The 27,358-nt window shown below is 41.8% G+C and overlaps 1 protein-coding gene across 1 annotated transcript in view; it reads left to right on the forward strand.

Annotated features, from left to right (window-relative positions):
- Positions 1-3,920: 3,920 nt before the first annotated feature.
- GATB (glutamyl-tRNA amidotransferase subunit B) overlaps positions 3,921-27,358 on the forward strand; it is a 38,601-nt gene continuing 15,163 nt past the window's right edge. Inside the window, exons 1-8 of the mRNA XM_081021377.1 lie at positions 3,921-4,087; positions 6,781-6,931; positions 14,970-15,083; positions 17,826-18,024; positions 19,163-19,285; positions 23,892-24,005; positions 26,084-26,168; positions 27,097-27,141. Coding sequence (XP_080877503.1) covers positions 4,068-4,087; positions 6,781-6,931; positions 14,970-15,083; positions 17,826-18,024; positions 19,163-19,285; positions 23,892-24,005; positions 26,084-26,168; positions 27,097-27,141 — 851 coding nt within the window. The 5' untranslated portion in view covers positions 3,921-4,067. The remainder of the gene's footprint in view (positions 4,088-6,780; positions 6,932-14,969; positions 15,084-17,825; positions 18,025-19,162; positions 19,286-23,891; positions 24,006-26,083; positions 26,169-27,096; positions 27,142-27,358) is intronic.

Raw genomic sequence — 27,358 nt, forward strand, 5'->3', positions numbered from 1 at the left:
AGAAACAATACTACCAAGCAAATTCCAGTTTATCCCTAAATTTAAAGTTATGTGGAAAACAATAATTTGAAAAATACATTTCATACATTTGCTAATGCCCAACACTTGGGAGGTCTATTATATATGTTAATGTATAAGGGTTTATGCATGCAGAGAAAAGGACAAGAAAGGATTAAGTGAGCCGGCATTTGGCCTTAACTTGAAGTGTTTTAGGTATTGTGTTCTCCTTTAGTGGGTTGGATGTGTTACTGTGCCTTCTGTGTATATGAATGTTTTAAGCTTTTGTTTTAGTTTTATATTGGCTAGCTTTTTGTAGTCTATTGTATAATCTGCTCTGGGTTCACTTTTCATTAAAAAGTGACTATTAAGTGCAATAAATTGTAATAATGATTGTTATTAGAAAATGCTTTCCCAATGAGGAAAAGCCACCATAGGATTCAATGTAGATATACAGAATACAGATAATACCAGTTCTTGTTTGGAAGGAACTGAACCAGCTGTGTCCTAGTTTGTTAGGTGCTTGACTAGCTCATCTCTCTGCAAATCCCATTGGCTTTAACTCATCCCCCCCCCCCATTTTGATTTTAAATTGTCATAAACCACCCTTAGTGGTGCATAGACACTAGGAGGGCAGAATAGAAACATTTTACATAAATAAATAAAATAAATGCCTAACATTCCTCACCTCCTGACCTAAACTGACAGAAGACCCCCACACCTTGGCAAAGAAAGTCTCTGCTCCAGCTGGTAGACTTCATCCAGCAGCAGTTGAACCCTAAATTATTTCCAGTGTTGAAATTGATGCAGTAGATTACTGTTTGCCAACCTAGTTCCTGGTGGCTGGGACTGATGGGAGATGCAGACCAAATCAGCTGAGGAGACAGGCTAGCAAAGGCTAACATACATACTAGGCCTCTTTTGTGATGAACGCATAACCACAGCCCTGACCTAGTAATTGCCCTGTCCCTGTGCTGAATAACTGTGTGTGTGTGCATATCTTGTAGAACTGATTCACAACACAATGCAAAAGGCACACATCATCTGATGCAAAACTAACCCAGACACAGGAAAGAACAGGGCAAATACCATGTAGAATTTAGGAAATACAGCTTTATGATTTCTTCTGCATTCCCCAATAATAATCTACTGCAGAACCACTGTGGCTGCAATGTAATATTAAACTTGAAAAGAAAGAGATAGTTTCCCATTCTATACCATTATGCTGCCTAAATTAAAATGAAGAACAATGGCTGCAGTTCTATACACACTTACTCAAGAGTAGCTCCTATTGAACTCAGTGCAGCTTACCTCCAAGTAGAAATGCATAGGATTGCCCTGCATATTTATGAATGTGTTGGTTTTATTTGTATCTCCCTACACTATGCTAATTTCATGTTTACAACTGGCAAAGGAATTTTTTTTTATCAGAATAACATATTTTTACACTAATACTCAATCCTGTGATAAACTGGATGTGATGAGACCTGGATGCTGTATAGATGTCTCTGCTGCGCTGGACACAGAGCTTTTCGCACAATAAAAAAAACAAAAACCCAGAAACTCTAATAAACCTTTCAAGGCTCTGCAACAGCAGATGATATAAGATCCAAAATGGCCCTTTTTTTCCTTCCAGAAGTGTCACTGAGGGATTGCTTCCAATCCTTTTATTGCTGCAAGAACAGTTTGGTTCATCCTGCGCAGGATGAGAGAATTTCAGAAAACAAACAATCATCAACTTGAAGTCTGGATGGAACAGTTAAATGTAAACAAGTATCTGCTGCATTTAACTCCTGGTCTGGTAAGGAGCACCAGTAATTTATAGAGAATTATAAGCATGCATTTATCATTTCTATAGCACTTTTAATATGAAGAATGCTTTACAATCCATACCTTATGTCCCTCGCTTTCTACACACCATGTTAATTTCATATACTTCATAATTATTTGCAGCCAAAAGCAGAAAACTTGGGCAATTATTCTATAGAGCACTGTGCCCTTTTCTAAAGGGGGAAAAAGTGTCCTACCCTCTTTTCTGCAGCTTTTTTATGGTTCGGGGAATGTAAAATATTGGCTGGGGCCTTGTGTACTCCACTGTCCTCTACTGGATAATATCACAGCTACTGACTCAAAGTGCCCATGACTCATCATCTTTTCAAGCAAGTGTCCTACAAAGATGACACAAACAGCATCTAGTGCACATTCAAGTGAAGCCTCAGGGGGCTGGGAATGTAGATCACAGGCCTGTTTGTTCTGTTCTTTATGCCATTTACCTGTTCAGCTGGTATCTGTGGTATATTCTTGCCCATTTGTTTGTACAATATTAAACTAGTGTCTATAACTGCCTTCGGTCCCAACTGTGAAACCGCAGCCCCCTTTTGCCAAGTACATTCTAGACACTGATCCAGGTGCTAGCCAAAATCTTCACAATCAAGTCTAGTCAATATATATGCTATATATGCCACAGAATTATTTGTGGGACACCTGGGGGGGTTATTTAGTGTGGGCTGTACCACCACTTGGGCTGCAGGTAGAGTATGTCATTTCTTATTATTATCCTACATTTGATGACAACAAAAAGTTCATTGCAGGTAAAAAGCTAGCATATCAGGGAGCAAGGTTCTAACCGAGTTGTTCTAGTTTTCTTCTTAGATTATTTGTTCACACAAGGGAGCATTACAAAATGTGATTTCCCATCTGTTGTCTGAAGTCACACAGTCCATGCAGTCCTCCCACCTCATTCTGCTGCATATGTAGACCCAGCCCCATCCTGTTGTTTTGAACTGAGATAAGGTCCACAAGGTCTTTCGTTTGCATGTGGTCTTGGGAAAGAGAGTCTCAGGGTAGCAAATAGGCAAGAAATGAGTTAACAACAGCAATAGTATAATAAGCTGCGTAATATAACGAGAGTAATAGCTGTGTAACAGAGTGAGAAAGGAAACACTGGCACAACTTCTACCTTACCTATTGAATGTCCATCTTTTCAAGGACATACAAGAGATCAAGCCTCAAGATATCCACTTACGGAAAAGAAACAGCGATTCACTCCCTTAGGGTAAATGACAGAGAGAATAATGTATTTCATTTATAGGAGCCTGCCTATTAAAGTATCCCAGCTGCTCCTATAATAAAACACCTACAAGTGACTGACAACATACCACAATGATTATGCACATATTTTTGTGATGGAACAGACACTTCCACCACGAAACAATACCAGGCCAAACCCTGATAAGATTTAAACAAAAATGAAATCGGCCCACAACAGCTATAAATAATCTTGAGCATATCACCATTTCAGCATGAAATTGTTTTGCTCACATTACAGGGAGATGCTCCAGTGCTAAAGAATAGAATTTCCAGATAAATTACTGAACTTTCCATTGCATAATTTTCTGTGCAAGCCGGACTCGTCTGGTGCATGCATCTTAAAAAGTATAATTTCCGTGCTTTCACGTTTACTGAGTATCTTGTAAGATTATATCTCACTTGAAAAATAAATGCATAGTCAGATAAGGAGCAATGGACATAGGAAAGAGGATTCTGTACGTGAACTGGGTACAGAGAGAGAGAGAGAGAGGTGAACCAGTGGAACAGGCAGACTACTCTGCAGTATACTGTACTGCCCGCGGTTCCTTTTCATTCCAGACCACAGGCACCTAATTTTGCACCCCACCCGCCCACCTGCCACCAGGGGGAGCGTGAACCATCGGCCTATCTATATCCACCGGCAGAAACGGCTGCAACAGATCAGCTCGCCCTCTCTCCGTACTACTCTCCCCATTGGACTTGGAAGGGATCAGTCGCGGTGCACCACGGGAAATGCTTTTTTGCTTCCCTTCGTTTCCTCTAGTCCGCGCGCGGTCGGGACTGCATTTCCCAGGAGGCGCCGCAAGAGGAGGTGGGTCACCTGACGCCTCACAAACTCCGAGCAAAATGGCGGGCGCCCGTGCTGCGGCGCTGCCGGGTTTGGCTCGGGGGCTGGGCATCGCAGCGTCGGGAATGTCGCCGAACTGCGCGGCCCGGAGGGTCCGGTGGCCGCTAGCGCGCTCTGCCGGAGTGCGAAAGAGATGACAGAGAAGCAGAAACGGTACGACAGGGAGGAGTAGTAACCGGGCTGGGTGGAGGAAGGACTCCTGCCGCATATGCTCGCCTCCATCCATTGCAATGTTTATTTGTGCTTCATGCAGTTCGTCTCCCTAGGGTGATATTCTGCGTTTTTGTCAGCCTCCCCCGTTCTCTTTTTCCCCCCATTTCACGACGCAGAGTGATTTTTAATCTGACTGTTGCAAAGGTCTGGATAGGAGCGGTAGTAGAATAAGGTAACTAACAAACCACAATCCCTGGCCTCCCCCCACCCACTGCTCCACACAAAAAAAGCTTGTTTCTCAAAGTTTAAAATAAAATGAAGGTTTATATAAATAGACAGAGGACCGTGTCAAAAAGTATACATTTCTTACCCATTTTAAAAAAACCCAATACTATGGGTTTTTTTTAAAAGTGCAAGTGTTCCTTTTACCAGTGGCACAAGTTTGTGGAGGGCAAAATGTGCATCACCTGGCCTAGAGGAGACTGTTCTTAACTCAGTGGTAGAGCATCTGCTTTGCATGCAGAAGGTATTGGCTTCAAGTCTCCAGGTAGGACTGGGAATACCCCATTAGAAACCCTAGAGGACCACTACCAATTAATGAAAGTAGTACTGACCTAGATGAACTAATTGTCCGATTCAGTGTAAGGAAGCTTCCTATGTTCCTATGCATGCATCACAAAAAATAAATATACAGTATGTGCACATTGGATTATGATGTCTGCACATCTACACTGCCTTCTTTTCCTATAACTGCATAATAAACGACATGTTTGGAGCAGCCTTTAAATTGCAATTTCAAGCACACATGAGAAACTGTTGCATTAAAATCAGCTTGTTGTGGTTTTTAAGCTATCTACAATACAACAAAGAGTCTTGTGGCATATTTAAAAATTAAAATATAGGCACCAGTTTTTTGTGGACTAGAGTTTACTTCATCAGATGTGTCACCAGAGTATCATTCAGTCAATAAAGTCAACTCCAGTCCACAAAAGCTAATAAAACAATAAATTTGTTGGTCTTCAAAGTGCCATGAGAGTCTTAGCTGGTGTTGCTGTAGAAACCACAAGCATGGCTATCCCTCTGGAAATTACATTAAGACAGACATCATGCCAAGATCATGGTGCTCTTTTACAGAAGGTACAATTTGGGATTCCTACCCCATCCTGTAACCCATGGGTAGGCAAACTAAGGCCCGGGCCCTGAATCCGGTCCAATCGCCTTCTAAATCCGGCCCACGGACGGTCCGGGAATCAGCATATTTTTACATGAGTAGAATGTGTCCTTTTATTTAAAATGCATCTCTGGGTTATTTGTGGGGCATAGGAATTCATTCCCCCCCCCAAAAAAAAATATAGTCCGGCCCCCCACAATGTCTGAGGGACAGTGGAACGGCCCCCTGCTGGAAATGTTTGCTGACCCTTGTGTAACCTTTGTGGCAAAATATGCCATTTTAGTTCTAATGTTTTCTAAATGCATGTTGTTCCACAATTTATTCTGTGAAGTTCTGTTGAATAAATATCACAGGGATGGGGAACCTGTGGCCCTCCAGCTATTGTTGGATTTCAGCTCCTATAAATCTGAGCCAGCCTGGTCAGTAGTCAGGGATGATGGGAGTGAGAATCCGGTAACACCTGCAGGGCCACAGGTACCCCACCCAGATATATATCTTTTGCATCCTTTTCCCCCACCGATATGTTTTGAATTTAAGCAGAATAGTAACTTCAAACAATATTCAACAATAACTCTTAATTACTTTTCATAATAAATGAGATGAGAATGGTTTGTTTGAATAATTTCATTATAGAGAAACAGAACTTTGGTCTTGGTTGGGGTTTTTAAAGTGTTTTAATGTTTGAAAGAAGCACTATATTTGATGTATTTGCTTAGAGCTTTTCTGCTTTCCTAATCTCCCATCTTGATCTAAGTACTTCTGTCATAGCTACGGCGTAAGCTTGACTTCACCAGTGAAATATGATATTTGTGTCTTTTCTTTGTACAAGTCCAGATAATTACTTCCAGAACCTGTCAAGCGGTTCAGGCAGTAAAGGTGACTGTTCTCTTGCTCATATAAAGATTATGGATGTGAGAGCTGCAATTACTTTTCAGCAGATAGGAAGGTGCTTGTTCTTCCTGTTCAAAGAACCATCTCTTGAGTTGAAAAGATGATTTCTCTATTGCCAGACTACTGATGTTTATGCTAATCCAGTACTAATAGTGCTCTGTAGACCCACCTTTCCCAGCTTGAAAGTGACCATCTGACAGCATATGCATAATTGAATATGCCACCTGTCTGTTGGAGATTTCTCATACATAGAAGGATATCAATTAATATTTATTTTCTATTTCATAATCTCCACTGGGTACAAAATTGGATACCTGTCCAACAAACCCTTTCTGGATAAAATTAACTTCTGAAATGCACTTTAAATCAATGTAAGGCTTTCAGGATGTGGGTTTCTTTTTGCCTTCTAACATGCTGCTGTTTGTACAATTTTCAGCTGTTTATGAAAACATTTCACAACATCTTTCGATGTTCATTATACATCAGTTGTGGGCTTATAGTGTGCTCCAGCATACTGTTGAACTCTGATACTTTTGACATTTGTATTCTCCACCACACCACACCCCAGCTGTTTTAGAAATTTGAATTGCATCAACCCAGCTAGTGAATATTTCTTTTGACTTTCTTTTAGGAATGTTCCCTGGGCAGCAGTGGTAGGCCTGGAAATTCATGCACAGATCTGCTCCAACTCAAAGCTTTTCTCTGGTTCACAAGTCCAGTTTGCAGCAGCACCTAACTCCTTAGTATCTTTTTTTGATGCTTCTCTACCTGGAACTCTACCCGTAAGTTTGAATTGAATGCTTATATTAGTATTGAATTTTCAACAACAAAGCCTGTCTTATCAAACAGGAACAGGCAGCCACCATTAATTCTTCAGGTTTTTAAAATTATTAAGAGTCATACTATTTAAAAGGGATACTAGATGGTTGAAACATTTCTATCTAAGAAGGAACAAGCAGCTTGCAACTGCCACTTAATTTCCCTCTACCTTTTCCCTCCACATTGATTTCTTTTTGTGTAATCTTGCCTTTTTAAATTTGTAAACTAGAGGGCAGTGCCTCTTGTATCACTTTCTTTTTTTTAAATATTAGTATGAGCTGGTTCAGCATACAATATTTGTCTGAAAAGCAGGATACAAATATTGCCACTTCAGATAAATGACCATTATTTAACAGAGCACCATCCATGTTACATGTACTTATGAGAAGCTTAATAACAACAAAAAAAAGACAACTATCCTTACAGCTGGCTCATATGCACCCCCAAGACTTAATAAAAATTGTTCCTTTGCTTCTCCTGCTACAACAGGGAAAGTAATATGGGTTTGGTTTTCTGGACTTGGTAGAGCCACTGACTCCACAGACTCTGATTTTCCTTCAGCTTTAAACACTGCTAGCCTTTTACGGCAAGGTGGTGTTTCCCTGCTGCCATAGCAATCTACAACATGAGCTTTGGGTAGTTTGTCATCTGAATGCTTACTTTGAAACTTGCCCTATGCCTGCAAGTGAGTGGAAGACTGTGAGCCTTCCTGACTGATTTCCTAACCAAACTACAGTATTTGGCCAAGCAGTTTGAAATTATTGACTTATTTTAATAAGCAAAATTTGGTTCTGGCCTTTTAGTGCTCCAGCATAGGTTCTTTGGTGGGATGCAGTAAGATTACCTCTGCTTGTGTTTATCTGTAGGTATGTATAGCAACATAGGAAACTGCCTTACATCAAGTCAGACCATTGGGCCAGCTAGCTCACCATTGTCTGCTTGGCCTACTTTTCCCCAGTCTTCACTGGAGATGCTGGGAGTTGAACTTGGGACCTTTTGCATACAAAACATGTATGCAACAAGAGACTGGCATCTGCTGCAATGAGATTATTGGATATTGAACGAGTTGCATGTGGAGAGAGATACTGCTAGGTGTGGCCAATCAGCTTTCAGCATAGTGTAGTATTGTTATATTCCTTATTTTGGACAGACTAAGTATGCATGAAGAAAAAGCCATAAACCTACTGGGTGGTATCCAACGGTGCCTTTTGCCTTTGCATAAAGTGCTTCCATTCATGTAAGTTGGGACACCCCCATCTTCAGCCGTCTCCCCCTAACCCAATTAAGCCAACTGTTCTCTCCCTTCGAGTTGTTATTGATGGTTGAACCCAGAATAGGATACAGCAGAGAGGGCTGCAGTAAGTAGGAGGGATTGGCAAGAAATTGGTATCATTTTCAACAAACCCTTTCTGGATTTAAGGGCATAAATGGATAAAACCCATTGATGGTTTTGTTGTACGTGTATGGCAGTTAAATGTAGTTGGACCTCTTGTGGGAAGCAAAGATGACCTTTCTGCTATTTTTTATTTGTAACGGAGCCCATGCTATACAAACAAAAATTCCTGGATGTAGCTCTTGATGTGTCTTGTAGCAGGGTCCTGGGTTATGACTGAGGAACACCCATCTGAAGTATTGTAGAGCTGTTGTCCATCAGAATTGCCTACATCAGGCAAAAATGAGTGTGTGTTGTGGTACAGTGTATTTTTGCTGTATCTATACCAATAAAGTTGTATGTTGTGAGCTACCTTGGGAGGGTTAATCCTGATAAATATAAACATACATAACACCTTAGAAGTGCCTAGATAAATAAATAAAGCAAAATAAAGTTACGTGTGAAGATTGTCCCTAAGCACACATGGAATATGTGTGAGGGCAGCCTGCATGCATCTTGCCATATTCTTCTGGATTTCTGTACATTTTAAGTAGAAATGGTTGTTCCTTTTACAGTCGTTCCCTAGTGAGAAATCTTGAGCCTAAGCTGAAACAGCCTTCCTTTGAGATAAGAGCTCCTGATTAGTAGTCAGCTTGATGGCTAACCTAATGAAAAATTCGTGATCTGCTCTTGTTCACCTCCAACAGAGGCTTTTATCTGTGCAAGGAGAGGGAAAGAAAAAAAAATATTTTCCTTTGCAGTTTTTGGTAGATAAGTTGAAAGTGGATATTTAAAAATGTTAGTACTTGAGTGTCAGAATGTGATACGGAATTCTATTTTTATTTATTAGTATTACTGCTTCATAGGTTTTATTTTATTTTACGGTTTTAGGCAAGAGTAATGGTACCTTCCTCGTTTTAACAGGGTACTTTAGTGTGCATGAACATCTTAATGGTTGCACAATTTAGTTAATGGAGTATTATTCCAGATGTGATTTGGCATCTGTTTTAGGCTTAAAATTCTGTCTGCTTTAAAGTTAACAGATGGAAGAAGTAGTCCTTTAGATACTTTAGTTGCATATGAAAATTTCAGTTGTTTTAAACACAAGACTGTTTATATTTATGCAGTAATTGCCAAACTTTCTTATAGCAGATTCATTTTCCCAGCACTGTTGAAGGTTGGAAAACAGACACCAGGAGATCTTCTAACTAATCATCTGTGGGGAGGACTTTTGGGGAGGTGGGCATTAAAAGCAGTCATGCAGGTGAGGCAATTGAGACTGATGCTGGGAAAGGTGAGATTTAACACTTTACCTGCATCATTGTCCTACTCTAGATCACTCATTCAAAGCTATTATCCCCATAGGAGGGGTGGGTGGTGAGGGAACATACATGATGCATCTCTTCTGCTTCGAACTTCATTGTACTATCAGACAGACTGAAACAAAATGGAGAACTCAAGGACACACAAGAAGGGTTTATTTTAAGTGATTTTAATGCCTTTAATGTTATGTTATGTTTTAGTTTATATGGGTGGTTATCTTGGGAGGCATTTTTGCCAGAAGGGCAGCCCATATGTTTAGCTACAAATCTCCCAAAAAGTCATACAGCTCACACAGAGATATATGCCCACTGGTTGAGCATTAGTAGCAATGGTACACTGACGACGCCTGATGCACACAAAGTTGGCTGCATAGGGTTGGGGCTTGCATCCAGTTAGGGAAGATGGCCTTACACTTTGGGCTCTTTCAAAGAGGCAAATGGCCCCTGTGTGGCTCTCTGGAGTTCACTGGTGTACTCTTCCTAAAACCTGCAAGGAAACAATTCCTAATTACCACCTCACCATCCCACTAACATTCCGCATTAAAAATATTTCTGAAATCCTAGTTTTAAAGCTGGCACAGTGCATTTCTTGAGAGAGTGCTACAGATTGGGGTGTCTCCAGCTTGAATTTCGCTATACCATGAAATTAATCCCTTGTTTGGCTACACTTTTACCAAGTTGGCTGTTTTGCTTTTTAAAAATTGCATATGGCCACTGGGCATTTGCTGGATGGAGAGTTTGGTCATTCGTGCCATGAATTTGATGTTCCTGCTTGAAGTAGCGAGCAGGGTCTTTCATGAAATGGGTGTATAATATTTAGCCAGCTTAAATCTACTCGCTTGGTTACTATGAATTTTATATTGATTTCAACTTCAGTAGGTGCCAAATGAGGTCAACACTGAGACTTTTGCAATCCTAGTTGTGTGCCAACATTTTTTATAGCTGGGGAAAAGTTAAACCAGGAGAGTGTAGAGCTTAATTATTTTGAACCTGAAGTTCCATATCAATAGTTAATTAATTTAGATTAATCTGTCACCTGGGGAATGATGTCTACAGCTGAACGTTGAGGAAGAATCATTTTGTTTACTGGAAAAGGTCTTGTGTCTGCAAAGGGATTTTTTGTGGTCTTCATTATTCTGTACTACAGTATCTAAATATTTCTTTGATCTGTCTTAAATTAGTTTTGCATTGGCAGAATAAAAAATAAAGAGCACAGTTCATTATTAACTTTGGCAAATCCCTTATGTAATTATTAATGGCACCTCATTTGAGGTAGCAAGGGATTGAATGTGATGGGTTATTTATCTGGAAGAAGGATCCAGCCCATTCACTGAACTAAACCAATACATGCACATTGATGATTAGCACTGAGAACATCTCTTTTTCCAATTTGCGCTTTTAATGCAGGACTGCCTTTATTGAATTTCTCTTTTCCACAAACGCCAATATTTGAGGGCTTTATTATGCAAGAGCTGCTTTCTAACAACACAGTTGTGGTAGATTAGTGAATCAATAAACTTGTAATAGCTCCTAAACATCTATATTAGATTTAAGTTTCCCTTTTTTTTGGTGTTTTAGTTTTTTTCTGTAAAACCATGGATTTTGGGAATCCCAAATTGGAAGTTCATCCAGTTTGGAATTAAAGATCTCCTCTCCTCTCCACAGATACACAAACACACTCATTTAGCATTAAGCTACATTGCCAGAATAACCCACTGGCCTATCCTAAACACACACGTGTATAAACAATTGCATATTGTTGTCCTTCTTTTCTTGTAGGATCAGTATAGCAGCTGCCCAAATGTGCTTGCTTGTGCCACTAGCAGACATATTGTTTACATACCTTTTACTGCTTAAAAGGTAAAGGTACCCCTGCCCGTACGGGCCAGTCGTGTCCAACTCTAGGGTTGTGCGCTCATCTCACTCTAGAGGCCGGGAGCCAGCGCTGTCCGCAGACACTTCCGGGTCACGTGGCCAGCGTGACGAAGCTACTCTGGCAAGCCAGAGCCGCACACGGAAACGCCGTTTACCTTCCCGCTAGTGAGCGGTCCCTATTTATCTACTTGCACCCGGGGGTGCTTTCGAACTGCTAGGTTGGCAGGCGCTGGGACCAAGCAACGGGAGCGCACCCCGCCACGGGGATTCGAACCGCCAACCATGTGATCGGCAAGTCCTAGGCGCTGAGGTTTTACCCACAGTGCCACCCGCGTCCCTTTTTTACTGCTTACTTCCCCCCAAATTAATAAATCATGGTTCCCAGAGTTGTGTGCTGTTGGTGTGGAAGCACTGTTTTCACTGAAACCCACACAAGTGGTCAGAAGCTTTCTGCTAAGTTCTACATAAGTTTTACCCTTTAAAACTCTAGAAATACTTTTAAATAGAACAGTAATGAAACCCAAGTGGCAAAAAGAAAGGCTCCAGTTTCATGCAGATACTTAAGATAGCTGAACAGTTAAAAACCAATGTAAAATGCCAGGAGAGAGACAATTATGGATATTCTTTTATTTTGTAGAAGAGAAAATTTACAACTGACACCAGAAACACTTCCTGCATAGGAAACTATTATTTTGACACTAAAACAATTTAATACTTCAACAGTGTTGGCAATCTCTCATTTTGGTCTACAAGTCAGGACTAATTGGATCCCGTTCTGCTGCTCTTTAAACATTTCTGCTGTATTTTACGCATTTTTATTTTAGGCTCAACAGTTTTCTCAAATGTATAGCGAATACCCAAGAAGCCATACCAGTTACACAAAAGGTTTAACAGCATCCTAGTTTTTTGTTTGTTTGTTTTTTGTTTGTTTGTTATATGCCATCTTTCCTTCAAGTGTATGTATCTCATTACCTTACTAGATTCAGATTTTGGGTTTCTTCTGTTATTGTTTAGTCATTTAGTCATGTCCGACTCTTCATGACCCCATGGACCAGAGCACTCCAGGAATTCCTGTCTTCCACTGCCTCCCATAGTTTGGTGAAACTCATGCTGCTAGCTTCAAGAACACTGTCCAACCATCTCATCCTCTGTCGTCCCCTTCTCCTTGTGCCCTCCATCTTTCCCAACATCAGGGTCTTTTCCAGGGAGTCTTCTCTTCTCATGAGGTGGCCAAAGTATTGGAGCCTCAGCTTCAGGATCTGTCCTTCCAGTGAGCACTCAGGGCTGATTTCCTTCAGAATGGATAGGTTTGATCTTCTTGCAGTCCATGGGACTCTCAAGAGTCTCCTCCAGCACCATAATTCAAAAGCATCAATTCTTTGGCGATCAGCCTTCTTTATGGTCCAGCTCTCACTTCCATACATCACTACTGGGAAAACCATAGCTTTAACTATACAGACCTTGCTTCTAGGACTGAGTTAATTCTAAAGCCAAATCATTGAATTCCTTGGGGCAGGGGACTAAGACTTGACACATATCATAGCCAAGTAGTATATATCTCAGGAAAGATTTGGAACTGTGCATCCTATTTACAGACTGGCTTTTTGTTTGGAAAGGGCCATTGCTCAATGGTAGAGCATCTGCTTTGCATATGCAGAAAATCCCAGGTTCAATATTCGGTGCCACTGGGTACGGCTGCGAAAGTCTAAAACCCCAAAGAACCACTGCCAGTCAGTGTAGACATTATTTTATTATATGGACCAATGCTCTGACTAAATACAACGCAGCTTCTTACATTTCTACACGTTGACGCTCCTGTCCTAGAAAGCACGGGCATTACATCCTCCACGAAGAAAGCCATGGCAGAGGGGAGGAGGAAAGAAAATGTTTGAAGTGGAGGAAGTTCCTTGCATAACAGCACTAATTTCTTCATCTTGCTATTCCAGACAGTTATACTATGATGGAGCACAAAATAATGGCAGTTCAGCTGCCATTTGAAACCGGTGACAATAGGCACACTTTGAAGCTCCATATAAAAGGAAGCTTGGTGATTTCTTTCCGTTTAATTTAAGGGAAGGATGGAGAACTTATGGCCCTCCGGATACAACGGCAACAGCGTTGGACCATTGACCATGTTGGCTGGGGCCAACAACAGAATTGGAGCGTAACAACATCTGGAGGGCTGCAGGTTCCCTACGCCTGACTTAAAGCTGTATTAACCTGGCCTGAACAAATAAAGACCCATGTCCTTATATTAGAAGAATTTTGGAAATCTGATTTTGAGCGTTATCAGATAGTCAGTCTGAGCATCCCCCTCCCCTTCCACTCCAAATCCTGAGGATTTGGAAGGTGAGTTGGCACATAAATAAATTGACATTCCTTGGCATGAGAATGGAGAGTAGGGCCATGCCCACAACATACACTGAAAGCACTGTTATCCCTCTGAGAATCCTGGAAACTGTACTTCAAGGGTGCTGAGAGTTGTCAGGAGGCCCCTCACAGAGCTACAGTTCCCAGCACCCTTAACAGCTACACTTCACAGAATTCTTTGGAGGAAGCCGTGCTTGATAAAACTGCTTTAAATACAGTGGTACCTCAGGTTACATACGCTTCAGGTTACATACGCGTCAGGTTACAGACTCCGCTAACCCAGAAATAGTACCTCGGGTTAAGAACTTTGCTTCAGGATGAGAACAGAAATCGTGCGGCGGCGGCACAGCAGGAGGCCCCATTAGCTAAAGTGGTGCTTCAGGTTAAGAACAGTTTCAGGTTAAGAACGGACCTCCAGAACGAATTTAGTACATAACCAGAGGTACCACTGTATATGGTGTGAATATGACCTAGGTTTTGACACTGGATTTCACTTTTATTTATTGCATGTTGTGAGGCTTATCTGTGCCCCACGATCAGAAATGATTTTGTGCAGTGTCAGAAATTACACTTGCTTGCCTCTTACCCTCTGTGTATCCACACTTTTCCTTGGTCTTTCAAATCCAAATGACACAAAGAGAATGCTTGGAAAGATGTCCCATGTTGCTGTGGTCCTCAATTGCCTTCTGAAGCACCTGAGCTTTACTGTAGCACTATAGGAACCCCTTCCTGTGAGTTGACTCTTGCCTGTTTTTCACTTACATCAGTAGCTGGCAGGGGTGGGAACCAAAACCTTAAACCTGGGATGTGCCATATGTTCAAAGCATGTTTCTATCCCTGAGCAGCAGCTTCCACCCCACTCACTCTGGCATGGGAAGATACTCTTTTGCATAAGGCTCCAGCGCCTTGCTGCTGAGGCTGAGCTTCCCACGCACGAAAAAGACAGATAATGCTTCTTGAAGGCAAGCAAAGTGGAATGTGCACTGTTTAAAAGGCATGTGTGGGAGAGGCATTTGTTTCATACTGGGTATCTGAGTGAAGTCATCTGTCATGTTTCTTTAGGTTCTCAACAGGAGATGTGTAGAAGCTGCAGTGATGACGGGCCTTGCGCTGAACTGCACCATAAACAAGAAGTCCTTGTTTGACAGGAAACACTATTTCTATGCAGATCTGCCTGTGAGTATGTATTGAGCTTTGTCCCTCAGCAAATCGGAAGAGGGGCAAGCCTGGAGAACTGATGGGGAAAACAGGCTGGGAGAAGAGATGGTTTTTTGTTCTCTGCCACTGTTTTGCCCATCCAAGCACTGAGCCCTGATGAATAGGCAGCTGTAGCCAGGCTCTTTCTGATTGAAGGTGATTGTCCTGATTGCTGACTGCAGTCCTGCGCCTCATGTTTCCAATGGCTTTGGATAATTAAATTGAGAGAAGGCGCTGCTAGGGCCAGACTTCCTCTATTCCCTCTAATTGTCTGTTAGGGTTAAGACAAACAGTCTGATATTGATCTTTGTGTTTGAAACAAATGTATTACAAATCTGCATTATGGTCCTGTAGACATCACAGGCATTAGTTCTCGTTACTTTAAAGGATCTGAAATGCAACATCCTGTTTTTACATGTCGCTGATCGCAAAAGCAAATGAAGAAGACTTTTAAAAATCATGCAATATTACCTGCTGATATTACAGATGGCGCTTATATTAGGACCAAACTTGCTTTTTCAAACGTAATGAGGCAAAGCTCAGATCTAAAGTGAAACCCGTCCATTCAAATTCATCAAACAGTCAGGATTTATCGTTTTAAAATTTAAATAGGGCCCTTTGTTTTTCCTTAAAGCCACAATTGTAATGCTAAAGACCCATGATAGTTTTTCTGCTCTCTGCAGAAAATCCCTGCATCAGGAGTAGAGAATCTCCAGCCAGCCTGTGCCCACCTGGCCATTTTGGGGAAGCCATGACCCACCTAATACCATGTATCCATTTGAAGAAGCAGTTTGGATATGTGCACTGCAGTGCGCCTTCAAACCTCCATTTTGTGGAAGTTTGAAGGAATAGCACAAGGGCTCTTTGAAAGCCCTTTGTAAACATTCCTGCGAGCATTCCTGCGAGCACTATAAGGTGTTTACTAAGGACTGTTTGAAAGTCCTGCCAATATGGTATTCAGAGGGCAGCATCACCTGATATCACTATAAGGTGAGGTGATTGACAAGTGGTTGGCCTCACCTACTTGGCAAATTTGGCCAGGATAGGTTCCGCACCCCTGCCCCATATTCTGGGGATGGGATGCAATGGCAGGGAGGGAGTATCTCCTTAGAAGTGTTTAGCAGTGGTGCCAGCCCTGTGGGACGCCCTCCCTTCAGATGTGAAGGAAATAAGCAGCTATCTTCTCTTTAAAAGACATCTGAAGACAGCCCTGTTTAGGGAAGTTTTTAATATTTAATGCTGTATTGTTTTTAACACTTGATTGGAAGCCGCCCAGAGTGGCTGGGGAAACTCAGCCAGATGGGCAGGGTATAAATAATAAATTATTATTATTATTATTATTATTATTATTATTTATAGTAAGAAAACCCTCTAATAAGTTGCTGTCATTGTTGACTTCTACACCTGTATAAAAACCTTTCAAGGTAGATTAGATCAAGAGATAGAGGTTGCCAAAGGTCACCTAGGCCAAACTAAACATGATGTGGGAGATCTCTAATCAAATCACCTGGCCTTTATAAAAGTATAAAATCTGCCATGGGGAAGGGTTGTGGAGCTGGGGAAAAGGTGTTTAGCCTTCTTTGCTATTCTGTTTTCTCAGTCAGAACTACTGGTCCTGAGGCTGATGAGGGCTCCACTGGGAAGAGGTGCAGTATGCACATTAAGAGACCACAAGTGGTTTTTAGCCTAAAAACAACGGGGGGGGGGGGCGGGAAGCCATGTGGTTCCTCTTAAACCTTAACAAGTGGGTGGGGGATCCATGATTGTCTACTTTGACTGTTGCAAGTTTATATGTGAGTGGGAATTTGAAAGTGTGTTCATGGTACCGTATACAAAGACCGTATGAAAATAAACAACAAAATTCCATTCTGGGTGTTGATTAAAGAGAGGTTGACTGCCAATTCTGTTTGTTATTTTTTGAGCATCTTAAAAGGGGTTCTGCTTGTGGTTCAACTTGAAATAGAAGAACTATCAAGCCATTCATTAGGGTTTGGAGTTTCCCTTTGAGGTTCACACACACAAGCCTTAATTTTAGCCAGGGCTCCCTATAATTTAGCCCCACAATCTGTATTCAGTACATTCACATATGACACACAAAAGAATAATAAAGTATTATTACACTGTAACAAAATAATAGAAGTCACATTTTGTTAGCTCAAAGCACATGCAGTCTGCCCCTTTTCTCTTGCCATACAGTGTGTTAAGTGCGCAATGCCCAGTTTGTTATGAGGGGGAACTGGGGTAGAACACTAACGCAGGGTGTGACTTATGTGAAGGGGAGAGATAGCAGGCGGGAGAGGATACTTGACCCTTCTGTCAGCCAGTTCAATCTTACTCCCCAAGGTTGTTTTTCTCATGCAAAATTGCCCTAAGCTAGCATTATCAGAGCCTGTAATGAGATTCATAGTTTTATTACACATGTAGATAAGATAAATGCTACTTTGGAGATCTTTGGACGGTTGGATATGAAAAATGGGGCTTCGGATAGAAAATGGAATGCCTGTTTCTTCTTGTCACTTGTCATCTGTTAGGTTTAAGAAGTAATCATTTTAATGGGGAATGGTGGAGGGGAAAGCAAAGGGGAAAGATTACACTGAGTCTTTAATGTGTATTGCATGAATTTGTTGTTAATAATTGCTTAGAGAAAAGGGCCATCTATTGGAATATAAAGTTGATATATGACCATTTTAAAATTGTTGATTGCTACAATTTTAAATGCAGGCTGGCTATCAGATCACTCAGCAAAGGCTTCCCATTGCTGTGAATGGGAACTTGTCATACATTCTGCGCATGGGGAAAAACCAGAATGAAATGGTAACCAGGAGTGTGAGGATCAAGCAGATACAGTTGGAGCAAGACAGTGGAAAGAGTCTTCATGATGATTTAAGGAGCCAGACCCTTGTGGATTTGAACAGGGCAGGTAGGTTTGATACTCTTTTGTCTATGTAACTATTATTTATATTTTTTAAAAGGAAAAAGGCAGCAGCATTCTGTGCTTCTGTCTGAGGCTGTCAGTGTTACCTCCTGATTCAAGTTGTTCTACACACACAAACATAAACTGAAAGGCTGGCTTGATCAAGGCATCAAGAGAATGCCTTTCTTACAGCTGGTCTGCATGTCTGGCAGTAAATCCAGGGATGGGACTCTGGAATGTTTGCCATTTTCTAAGGTGAAAGGTGAATCTGGATCCTTCATACACGCTCAGGCACACACAGAGAGAGCTGTTCTTCAAGCCCAGGTTCTTCCAGCCAGGAGTGTGAATGGAAGAATGTGGATTTAGACATGAACTGAATGGAAAAGTGTGAGACGACGGATTGATACAATATATTGAGTGTGGCACAATATGGCCTAGATGCTGAACCATAACATCTCAGCCCACACATACATGCTTTCTATTTTGTGTAGGGGAAAGATTGAGGTTTGTTGGGGAAAGTTTAAGCACCTTCCACCTGCTGGGTCTTGCTGCCAATTCTGTTTTTCAGTGGTCTGTGCTGCCAGGCCTGATTTTTTTTAAAAAAAAAATTGCCAAACACAATAGAGAGGAATTGCTGTCTCTGAACCTTCTCCTAGCCCGAATTAGGAAGTGTCTTGGCAATACTATGGGTCGCTATGACTTTGTTGAATTTTATTACTTGATGAATTTGTTCTCGTCATTTGCTTTTATATGCCAATGTGTTTGATGTTATAGTGATTGCAATGTTTGTTTGTTTGTTTTAATGCTACTGCGATTATTGCGAGCCTCTTTGTGCTCGACATTTTGTTGCTGGAAAAGCGGGATACAAATATTAAATCAACTCAACACTGCTTTTGAGCTGTCTGCTTTCCCCTTGAAAAATGTTGGACCTCGTTTTTTCTCTTGGTGATAGAGGGAAATGAGCGTTCGTGTGCCGGTTCTGCAGATCCAAGCGTTTTGACAGTGATTAAATAATAAATGATTACCAGTTTCTCCTGACACAAAAGCTTAAGCACTTTTCATGTGGGCTCTTCATTTTTAATGTCTGAACTGTTTACATGAGATCAAAAGCTGCTGTTCAGAATTTCTTGTCTGTCTCTGGTAGGAGTTGGCCTCATGGAGGTTGTCATGGAGCCCGACATGTGCTGTGGGGAAGAGGCTGCTGCAGCAGTGAGAGAGCTTCAGCTTATCCTGCAGGCTCTTGGGAGCAGCCAAGCAAACATGGCAGGTAGAGACCTAGGAGGGCATGTTTATCATTCCTCAACTGTAATTTTCCTCTCACAAAGGCACTTTCACGGCATCTTACTTACTTTGCCTTCCAGCTGCTTATCATTCGGTATTGTTGTGGTGCCGTGTTGTGTTTTGGTTCCTTTTTTCCTTCGTCAAAATCTTCTGATTCTGAATTAAGGTCACTTGCGCCTCTGGTGCCTAAGAGGGGCCCAGCTGCCTCATCTTCAGCTCAGATTCTTTTGTACTCCTAGGCCTTTCTAAATTTTACATAATAAATCTTAGCAGGAAGGGAATGACTGATGGCTTCTGTGCTGCTTCTCCCTCCCCCCTCCCCTTGCCCGCTTGCCTTCCTTCCAAGTGATGCTGTGATGCAGAATCTTCGGAAGAACTGCAGTTGCAACCCGACTATTAATCTCTGGGCTCACCTCAGCTATGTGGGAGCAATCCTGGGAAGGTTTGGAGGGAGGATCAAGCGATGCGGGTAGCAGTGGATGTTTGATATCAAACACTTAACATGGTAGGGTATATGTGTATGTATACATATACCAATTGCATATTAGGATTCGTCCAGCACCTCAGAATTAATTCTAGATCAAGGTCCCCACAAACTACTATATTGGAGCTCATAAATAAGCATCAACATCTCTCACACTCAATTCCTCATTATATTGTGTGCATCTTGGCACCTCCCCTTTTCCTCCATACTCTCGTCTTAGCATGCAGCCTCACAGTTGCTGAAAGCAGCAATAATTATTTAGGAGGAAACACGCTGTCTGCTGTGGGCTCTGCGCTTCTGAACAGTGGTCAGCAGCGTTGCTTATTTCTGCCCCTCCTGTTCAGAAATCATCAGCAGAGAAAAATTGTAGCCACTTAAATAGGGCAGCTGCCTTCCAAATAAACCCTCAGTGGGGCATGGAGTGGATGATGGCGCCTGCCACTCCTTGTCAGTTTACTTGAGGTTTCCCTTGCTTTCTGCTGCCTTCTCTAACACCAATTCCTCTGCTTACCGTTGCAATAGTTCCTGCTGCTGGTGGTGTCAGTTGCTTCTAAGAACTTTTTCAGGAAAGCAGCCTTAACCTGGAAGAGGTTTCATTGATTTTTATCCTTTTTATTATTTATTTGTTTCCATTTGTTTCCTGCTTTTGTATTGAATGGTGCCCAAGGCATCTTTTTAGGTATTCTTTGTGATGACTTCTTTTTTATTTTCAACACTTAACTGAAGTACCAAGCACCCATAAGCCTTGACACGGAGCATATTCCTTAAGATATAATTTTCAGGGAATGCACATTAATTTGCATCCCTTTTTTCCAATGGCGGATTTTTGGCTGTGAAATACTTGTGGGGCTTGCACCATTTGCTCCTCTGTCTGCTAGTGGTATTTTTTTCCTGCAGTCTTATCAGATTCAGCCACATTCATTTTTCAGCCAGTGATACAGAGGCTACTTTTGTATTATCTGAGCTATTTCTCATTGAGGATAAGTTTGCCCCTTCCTGCCTTATCTATCTTCCAATTGAGTGTGGAGACAAAGGCTGAATTCAACATCCATCCTTTCAATAGCAGGTACCTGCAGTGTGCCTAGATCAGGTACATGGCTTCATTGCAAGATAATCGGGAAAGGTGAAGGCATTTGGGGGGAGATGCTAGCTGTCTGATTGCCATGCCGTGCCCTTGGGTCTACGAGAGTCTCCAGGAGTAGATTGAGCACATGGTTACTACCTACAAGAGTGGGACTTTGAAGTCAACTAAAAATGAAGGTGAAGGTATGACCTGTCAAAGGGTAAGCAATAAGTAGTTCATCTGTAGCTAGGAGTCTAAGAACATGCAATTGCTTAATGGACACTTAATCCAGAAAGAGCATTGTGATAAAGGACATAGCAGAACCACAAATGAGCTGTGGGCCAAGGGAACAGGTAGTAGAGATTCACTTCCACTCAATACAAATACAATTTCAAGTCTTAGGGAATGCAGGCAGAGTTTCAGTTACTCTACAGTTTCATTATTGCCCTGTGGAATTTGGTCCCAGGCATAGAATATCTGACAATATTTGCCTTTTTTTTAAAGAGAAATATTTCTAGTCCTCAGGATTTGAGGAAATGTACTTACATATAGCTCTTGCCAACCTAGCAGTTCGAAAGCACGAAGTGCAAGTAGATAAATAGGTACCACTCCGGCGGAAAGGTAAACGGCGTTTCCGTGCGCTGCTCTGGTTCTCCAGAAGCGGCTTAGTCATGCTGGCCACATGACCTGGAAGCTGTACACCAGTTCCCTCGGCCAATAAAGCAAGATGAGCACCGCAACCCCGCGACTGGACCTAACGGTCAGGGGTCCCTTTACCTTTACCTTTATTTACATATAGATATTTTGTAGAATCATAGGAGTATGAAATGTGTCTCAAGGACAAGATGCAGATTTTTTTGTCTGCATGGTTGGTGCTGTGTTTGGGTTCCTGCGCTTGTGAAATACATACGCAACCACAGAATTGGTTGTGTATAGAGCTCTCAATATAAGCAAGAGGTCCAATGGCTTCAGTCAGTGATGTTCAGGCCTTCTGTCTTGAGGGAACCCTTTTCACATTAACAAGCCTACCGAGGAGCTCCTGTATGTGTTGGCTCAAGAACATCTCCAGATAGGCCTGCCTGAAACTATGTTGAGTGGACAATACTGAGCTAGGTGAAACGTATCTTCTTTCATTCATAAATTAGCCAATCAATTTATTGAGCCAATCAGTTTCTTGAGCAGTCTAGCTCTCTGACAGATGTGCTTGTTTGATAGACGTGCTTGCAAACACAAGTTTGTTGTATTCATGCTTTTTCATACTTCACACTTACAGTATACATACTTTACTATAATGTAAAAATCGTCCTGTGTGAAGTATGCCAGAAGCTGTTGATCAGAGGAGAAACAGATCCATAACCACAACTAAACCAGCAGCATGCAGTCATCCATCATTCTGGCAATGAGATTTCCTTGCATCCATGCAGTGTTTTTTTCCCCTGGGGGGCGCAGGGGTACGCATGCCCCTAAACATTTTGTGAATATTTGTACTTTTTTCCATTTACTGTATTTACAATGTGAACTATAAAATTGTGATTTTCTTGAGTCAAAATGAGAGTACCCCCTAAACATTTTTAAAGAAAAAAACACTGCATCCATGTACATGTGCTTTGTGAGAACACCTTAAAAGGAAGGGCGCTGTCCTCCAGCACTTTTCCTTGCCTAGTGTTCTTCACAAAAATATAGAATGGGAGCACTTGTGTCTTTGGAAAGTGCCCTTGAGAAGACTTAACACTGGCTGGACAATCAGTTTTTATCCTTTACAAATGCAATTCCTGTGCTGTTTACTGCATTGTGTAAATATCCAATATTTGCTTCACTTTAAAGGGCATTAACGTAAGTGTTGATAAGAAGGAAGATGCAAAAGTGTGTGTTCTGTGTCATTTAGCGGGATGGCGTTTATTGGGGAGGGTGTTATATTGGTTGCCAGACTGTTAAATACCTGTTTTTCAAAGGATGTGGAAAAGCAAAGAATAATAACTCAAAAAGGCTTGTTGTGGTGTTTCTACCCCAGCATTCTCTTTTGCAGGAGATTGCCCTCTGCATCACTTTCTACAGGGCTATATGTATGACACTTTTTGGCAGCTGGGAAGGCTTCGAAATTGTATTTGTGGCAAAGATTACAGTTCCTTGCAGGGAAGGCAAAAACAGGTTTCTGACACCTGTCCTTGAGGCGTAAATTTTCAAGGACACTTCAGTAAATCTGCCCTGAGCAGTAATTGGCTTTGTGACAGAGCCATGTGAACTCCTCAAATGATAGTTTCATACTAGACAAAAGCCATATTCTGTCTTGACGTTTTGTGGTTTCACTGCTTGCCGTTAGGGACTTTGGTCAGATTTCTCTTCTCTTCCTAGGGAGGATCATCAAAGGACCTTCGTGTACAACTATTAGTTTGGTTAAAACCTCAAGAAACAAAGTCTGATTAAAGGAGGTGTCACATTGCACAAAGTTTGCACAGTAGATTCCAAATGTTGTGCCGCAGTTCTCTGTGCTATGTAGTCTTGCCAGGAATTTGTATCTGAGCTACAAAACCTTAATGGGGGGCATGTCCTCTATTTTTTATATAAAAAACAGACTATGGCTGCACAAATCCCATATAGCTCTGAAGCAATGACTTGAAGTCTATTCAAAATGAGTCTAGAAGCTTGGAAATGATGTAAGAGCTTCATTCCATTTGATTTCTGAAACGGTTGGGTATTCTCTCAATTGCTTCTGTGTCTTAAGATGTATACATCTGCTAGCTTGAGAGGGGTGTCCATGTGCTTGGTTCACAGCTAAGAAATGTCGACTTGGGACAAATCTCTAGAAGAGATTCCAGTGTGTGTGTGTGTTGCCTCTGACAGAACTGTCAATCCCTTCTTGTTAGATCTTCAGGTGTAGAAAGATGCAGGCATGAAGGAAGAAATGGCCCTTTGATTCACTTCAGGGACAGCTAATCCATGTCCTGTCCCAAACTTTTTACTGGAAGCCCTGTACAAACCAATTGCAGATAATGTGGGATTAATTCCATTTGATGAAATCTCATTCTACTGCTGATATCTCTTTAGAGGGTCAACTGAGAGTAGATGCCAATGTATCCGTGCATCGCCCTGGAGAACGTCTTGGAGTGAGGACTGAAGTGAAGAATATCAACAGTGCCCGATTTCTTGCCAAGGCCATAGGTAAGTGAAGCACTTCCTCCCAAATGAAAATCTGGGCAGGGAGTTTGGAATCCCATGCCAGAAAAAACCACATCAGTTTCTGTTACTGGGCAGGTTATGCTAATAATATATACAAACCTGCTACCTCTAAGTTGCATGCATTGTTTTGATGTTTTTAGCCTAGCTGAAATCCATCATTGTGAACTGTAATAATGTTTTGCGTTAATAGCGGTCTCTGTGTGTAGAAACCTTTGGCTTTTGTGTGACTGGGGTGTAGCTTTTGCCCCTGGCCACAGATGGTCTAGAAATACAATGATTGGAACGAGCCTTTGGGGGATGAGACCTTGACCGGGAACATAACTTCTTTGCTGCCTTCCTTGTTTGGAATGGCTGCTTGTACCATCACTTCTGTAATCAATAGGACCAGGTGCCTGCAAACTACTTAAACGGTACTTAATTGGCTGAAATGCAAGCATGCTGGTTTAATTTGTTCTTCTTAATTCTGTTTTCCTTGTTTTAAGTTATTACCTTATATTGCATGTTAGCCCATTAGGTGTGCGCACATGCATGAAATGTGGTGTTATAATACAGGGAAAGTATAATTTCTTGGCTGGCAGTTGATTGGTGGGTTTTTGTTAGCAGGGCCTCCTCTGCAACAAAGAAAGCAAAATGTAATGGCTTGCTGTTTAGCCCATGACAGTTTTAGTTCCATAGTAGCACGGCCACATTCCCTTAGATGACGCAAGAGATGCAGAGTGCTGGTGGTGGGGAAGTATGTGAGCCACAGAGAATGTGCATCTGCAATGTGAGTGTCGCATGAAGAGGCGGATGCTGCTATGTTTCTATGCAAGAGAATTATTGGGCTCAAAATAGAGAAAGGGAAACATGGGAGGGAGCCTGAATATTGTCTAGCTGAACCCCCTACAATGCAGGGATATACATACAGTGGTACCTCGGGTTACAAATGCTTCGAGTTACATGTTTTCAGGTTGCGGACCGCGGGAAACCCAGAAGTACTGGAAAGGGTTACTTCCGAGTTTCGCCGCTCGCGCGTGCGCAGAAACACCAAATTGCGTCACGAGCGTGCGCAGACGCGGCGCTGCAGGTTACAAACGCTGCCGGTTGCGGACGTGCCTCCATCACGGATTACGTATGCAACCTGAGGTTCCACTGTACATCATTTTGTTCGTATGCTGCCTTTCCATAGATAGAACCATGCTCAGGGCCACTTACAACATGGGGAAAAAACCATAGTCACAAAACGTAACAAAAATAGTCATAAACAATCAATAAAACATCAAAAAGTACACCACCAAATTGCTCAGTTTCCACATAAATCATAGTAAGATCTGAAACAAAGACTCAAAAATAGTAATATAACAGCAACAATCCCCCACAACAAAAACCCCTAAACAATACCTCAGCCCAAGAAGTCTGTTCAGTAGCCTAAGCTTTTGTAGCTGGAGTCAGTCCCAGGCCAGGTTGGGAAGCATGTCTTCCAGGACTCAGTCAAGATTTATGAGTGCCACTATATGTTAGAGGAAAGTTTGTAGCTCAGTGGTAGAGCGCATGCTTTGCATACAAAAAGGTCAGTCTGTGGCATCTCCAGGGAGAACCAGAAGGACTCTAGTTTAATCCTGGATTGTCACTGCCAGGTGGACCAGCGGTTTCACTTGGAGTAAGGCAGCTTTATTATATTTCTGTATATGCGGGTTATTTTTGCATCTTGGGGTGAGTCAAAAAACACAGAACTTGCTCTTGATCTCCAAAAGAAATTAGTCCAACAAAGGCCCTTTTGAATAAAGGTGGAGATAAAAGTGTGCAGTCAGTCTTAGTCTGTATGAGAGCAGAATGACCGTTTCAGCTGTATGACTTCAGGGTGTTTTGGAATGGGATTGTGTTGAAAATTTATGCCTTCCAAAAACGGTATAAATTAAATGTCAGAAAGCAATTCAGTTTATTTGTGATTCTCTAATATTTCTGTTACTTTGGCATTGATAAGCGTTTTAAAGTGTGTGTCTCCCCAACCCCCCAGGTTTGAAAATTTAAAATAGGCAAAGGTGCATCACAACTAAGCTTAATTTATTTTTTTTGTTAAGACTATGAAATACAAAGGCAAATTGAAGAGCTGGAGAATGGAGGAACTATTTTGAATGAAACCAGAGCCTTTGACTTTAAACGTGGGTAAGTTTTTCATTCTACCATTGGTGGGGATTGTTTGTTACATATTGGAAGGACATACCCACCTCCACCCCTCAAAAAAAAATATCAGATGAGAGGAAGGCAGCATTATTAGCCACAGAGCCACCCTGAACATATCTAATGCTCTGTTCCTAAACAAAATCATTTTGAATTATGGACCCATGGCCTGTTCATACAGCCACTGGACATGTGGTAGCTATGAGGGAAGTACTTTGAAATTCTGTGTGATGGTTCTTGCCTGTGGCAATCTGGCTTTCTGCCATATTTGTAGTTTTGGTTTTCTACACATTCTCCTTTTTGTGTTTAAATGCTGAAAGTCAAATTCTACAGAGGGTGGACTTGGCATACAACCACCAAAGCGCCTAGGTTTCTTCCCCCCTGCTACCTGTTACATACTGAGATAATCATGTGATTATGCCTCTGTGAGTGGGAAGATTCCTATGTATAGACGCTGAAGTCGGCAGATTAATAATAATAATAATAATAATTTATTATTTATACCCCGCCCATCTGGCTGGGTTTCCCCAGCCACTCTGGGAGGCTTCCAACAGAATATTAAAATACAATAGTCTATTAAACATTAAAAGCTTCCCTAAACAGGGCTGCCTGCTCCGGAGATAAGCATTTAAATTGCTAAGAGTACAGTAATGCCAAACTATCTGTTAGGGTGGCCATGAGGAACCTCTGGCCTATGGCCAAATTAGATCCAGCAGGCTGTTTTTCCAAACCATGACCACCTGCCCCCACACCTGACATCAGGTAACCATGAAGCTGCAAAGGACGAACTCGAAGCTTAAAATGCCAGTGAACCCCACTTGTCAAGGAGCAGTCAGCTAGGTTGGCTGCAGTAGGGGATTCCTCACTGTTGGCACCAGTCAACCAACCTAACTTTTTGTCCTTATTTTTTTAGGCGCACCATAGCAATGAGAGACAAAGAAGGAAAACAAGACTATCGGTAATTATCTTTAGATCGTTTCTGACGGAAACTCTTCATTGTAAGTTGCGATTCCCTTTTGGCTTCCTCAGAGTTGACAAGTCATTGGTGATGGTAATTACCTCAGAGTGATTCCTCGGAGTTGAGAGGAAGCTGAAGAGAATTAGTCACCTGCTGCCCTTCGGTTAGACTTACAACAGGTGCGGGGAGGGAGGATATTGTTCTGATGCATTTATTA

The sequence above is a fragment of the Podarcis pityusensis genome (assembly GCF_964106645.2).
Source record: "Podarcis pityusensis genome assembly, chromosome: 9".
In the NCBI taxonomy this organism is placed as follows: Eukaryota; Metazoa; Chordata; class Lepidosauria; order Squamata; family Lacertidae; genus Podarcis; species Podarcis pityusensis.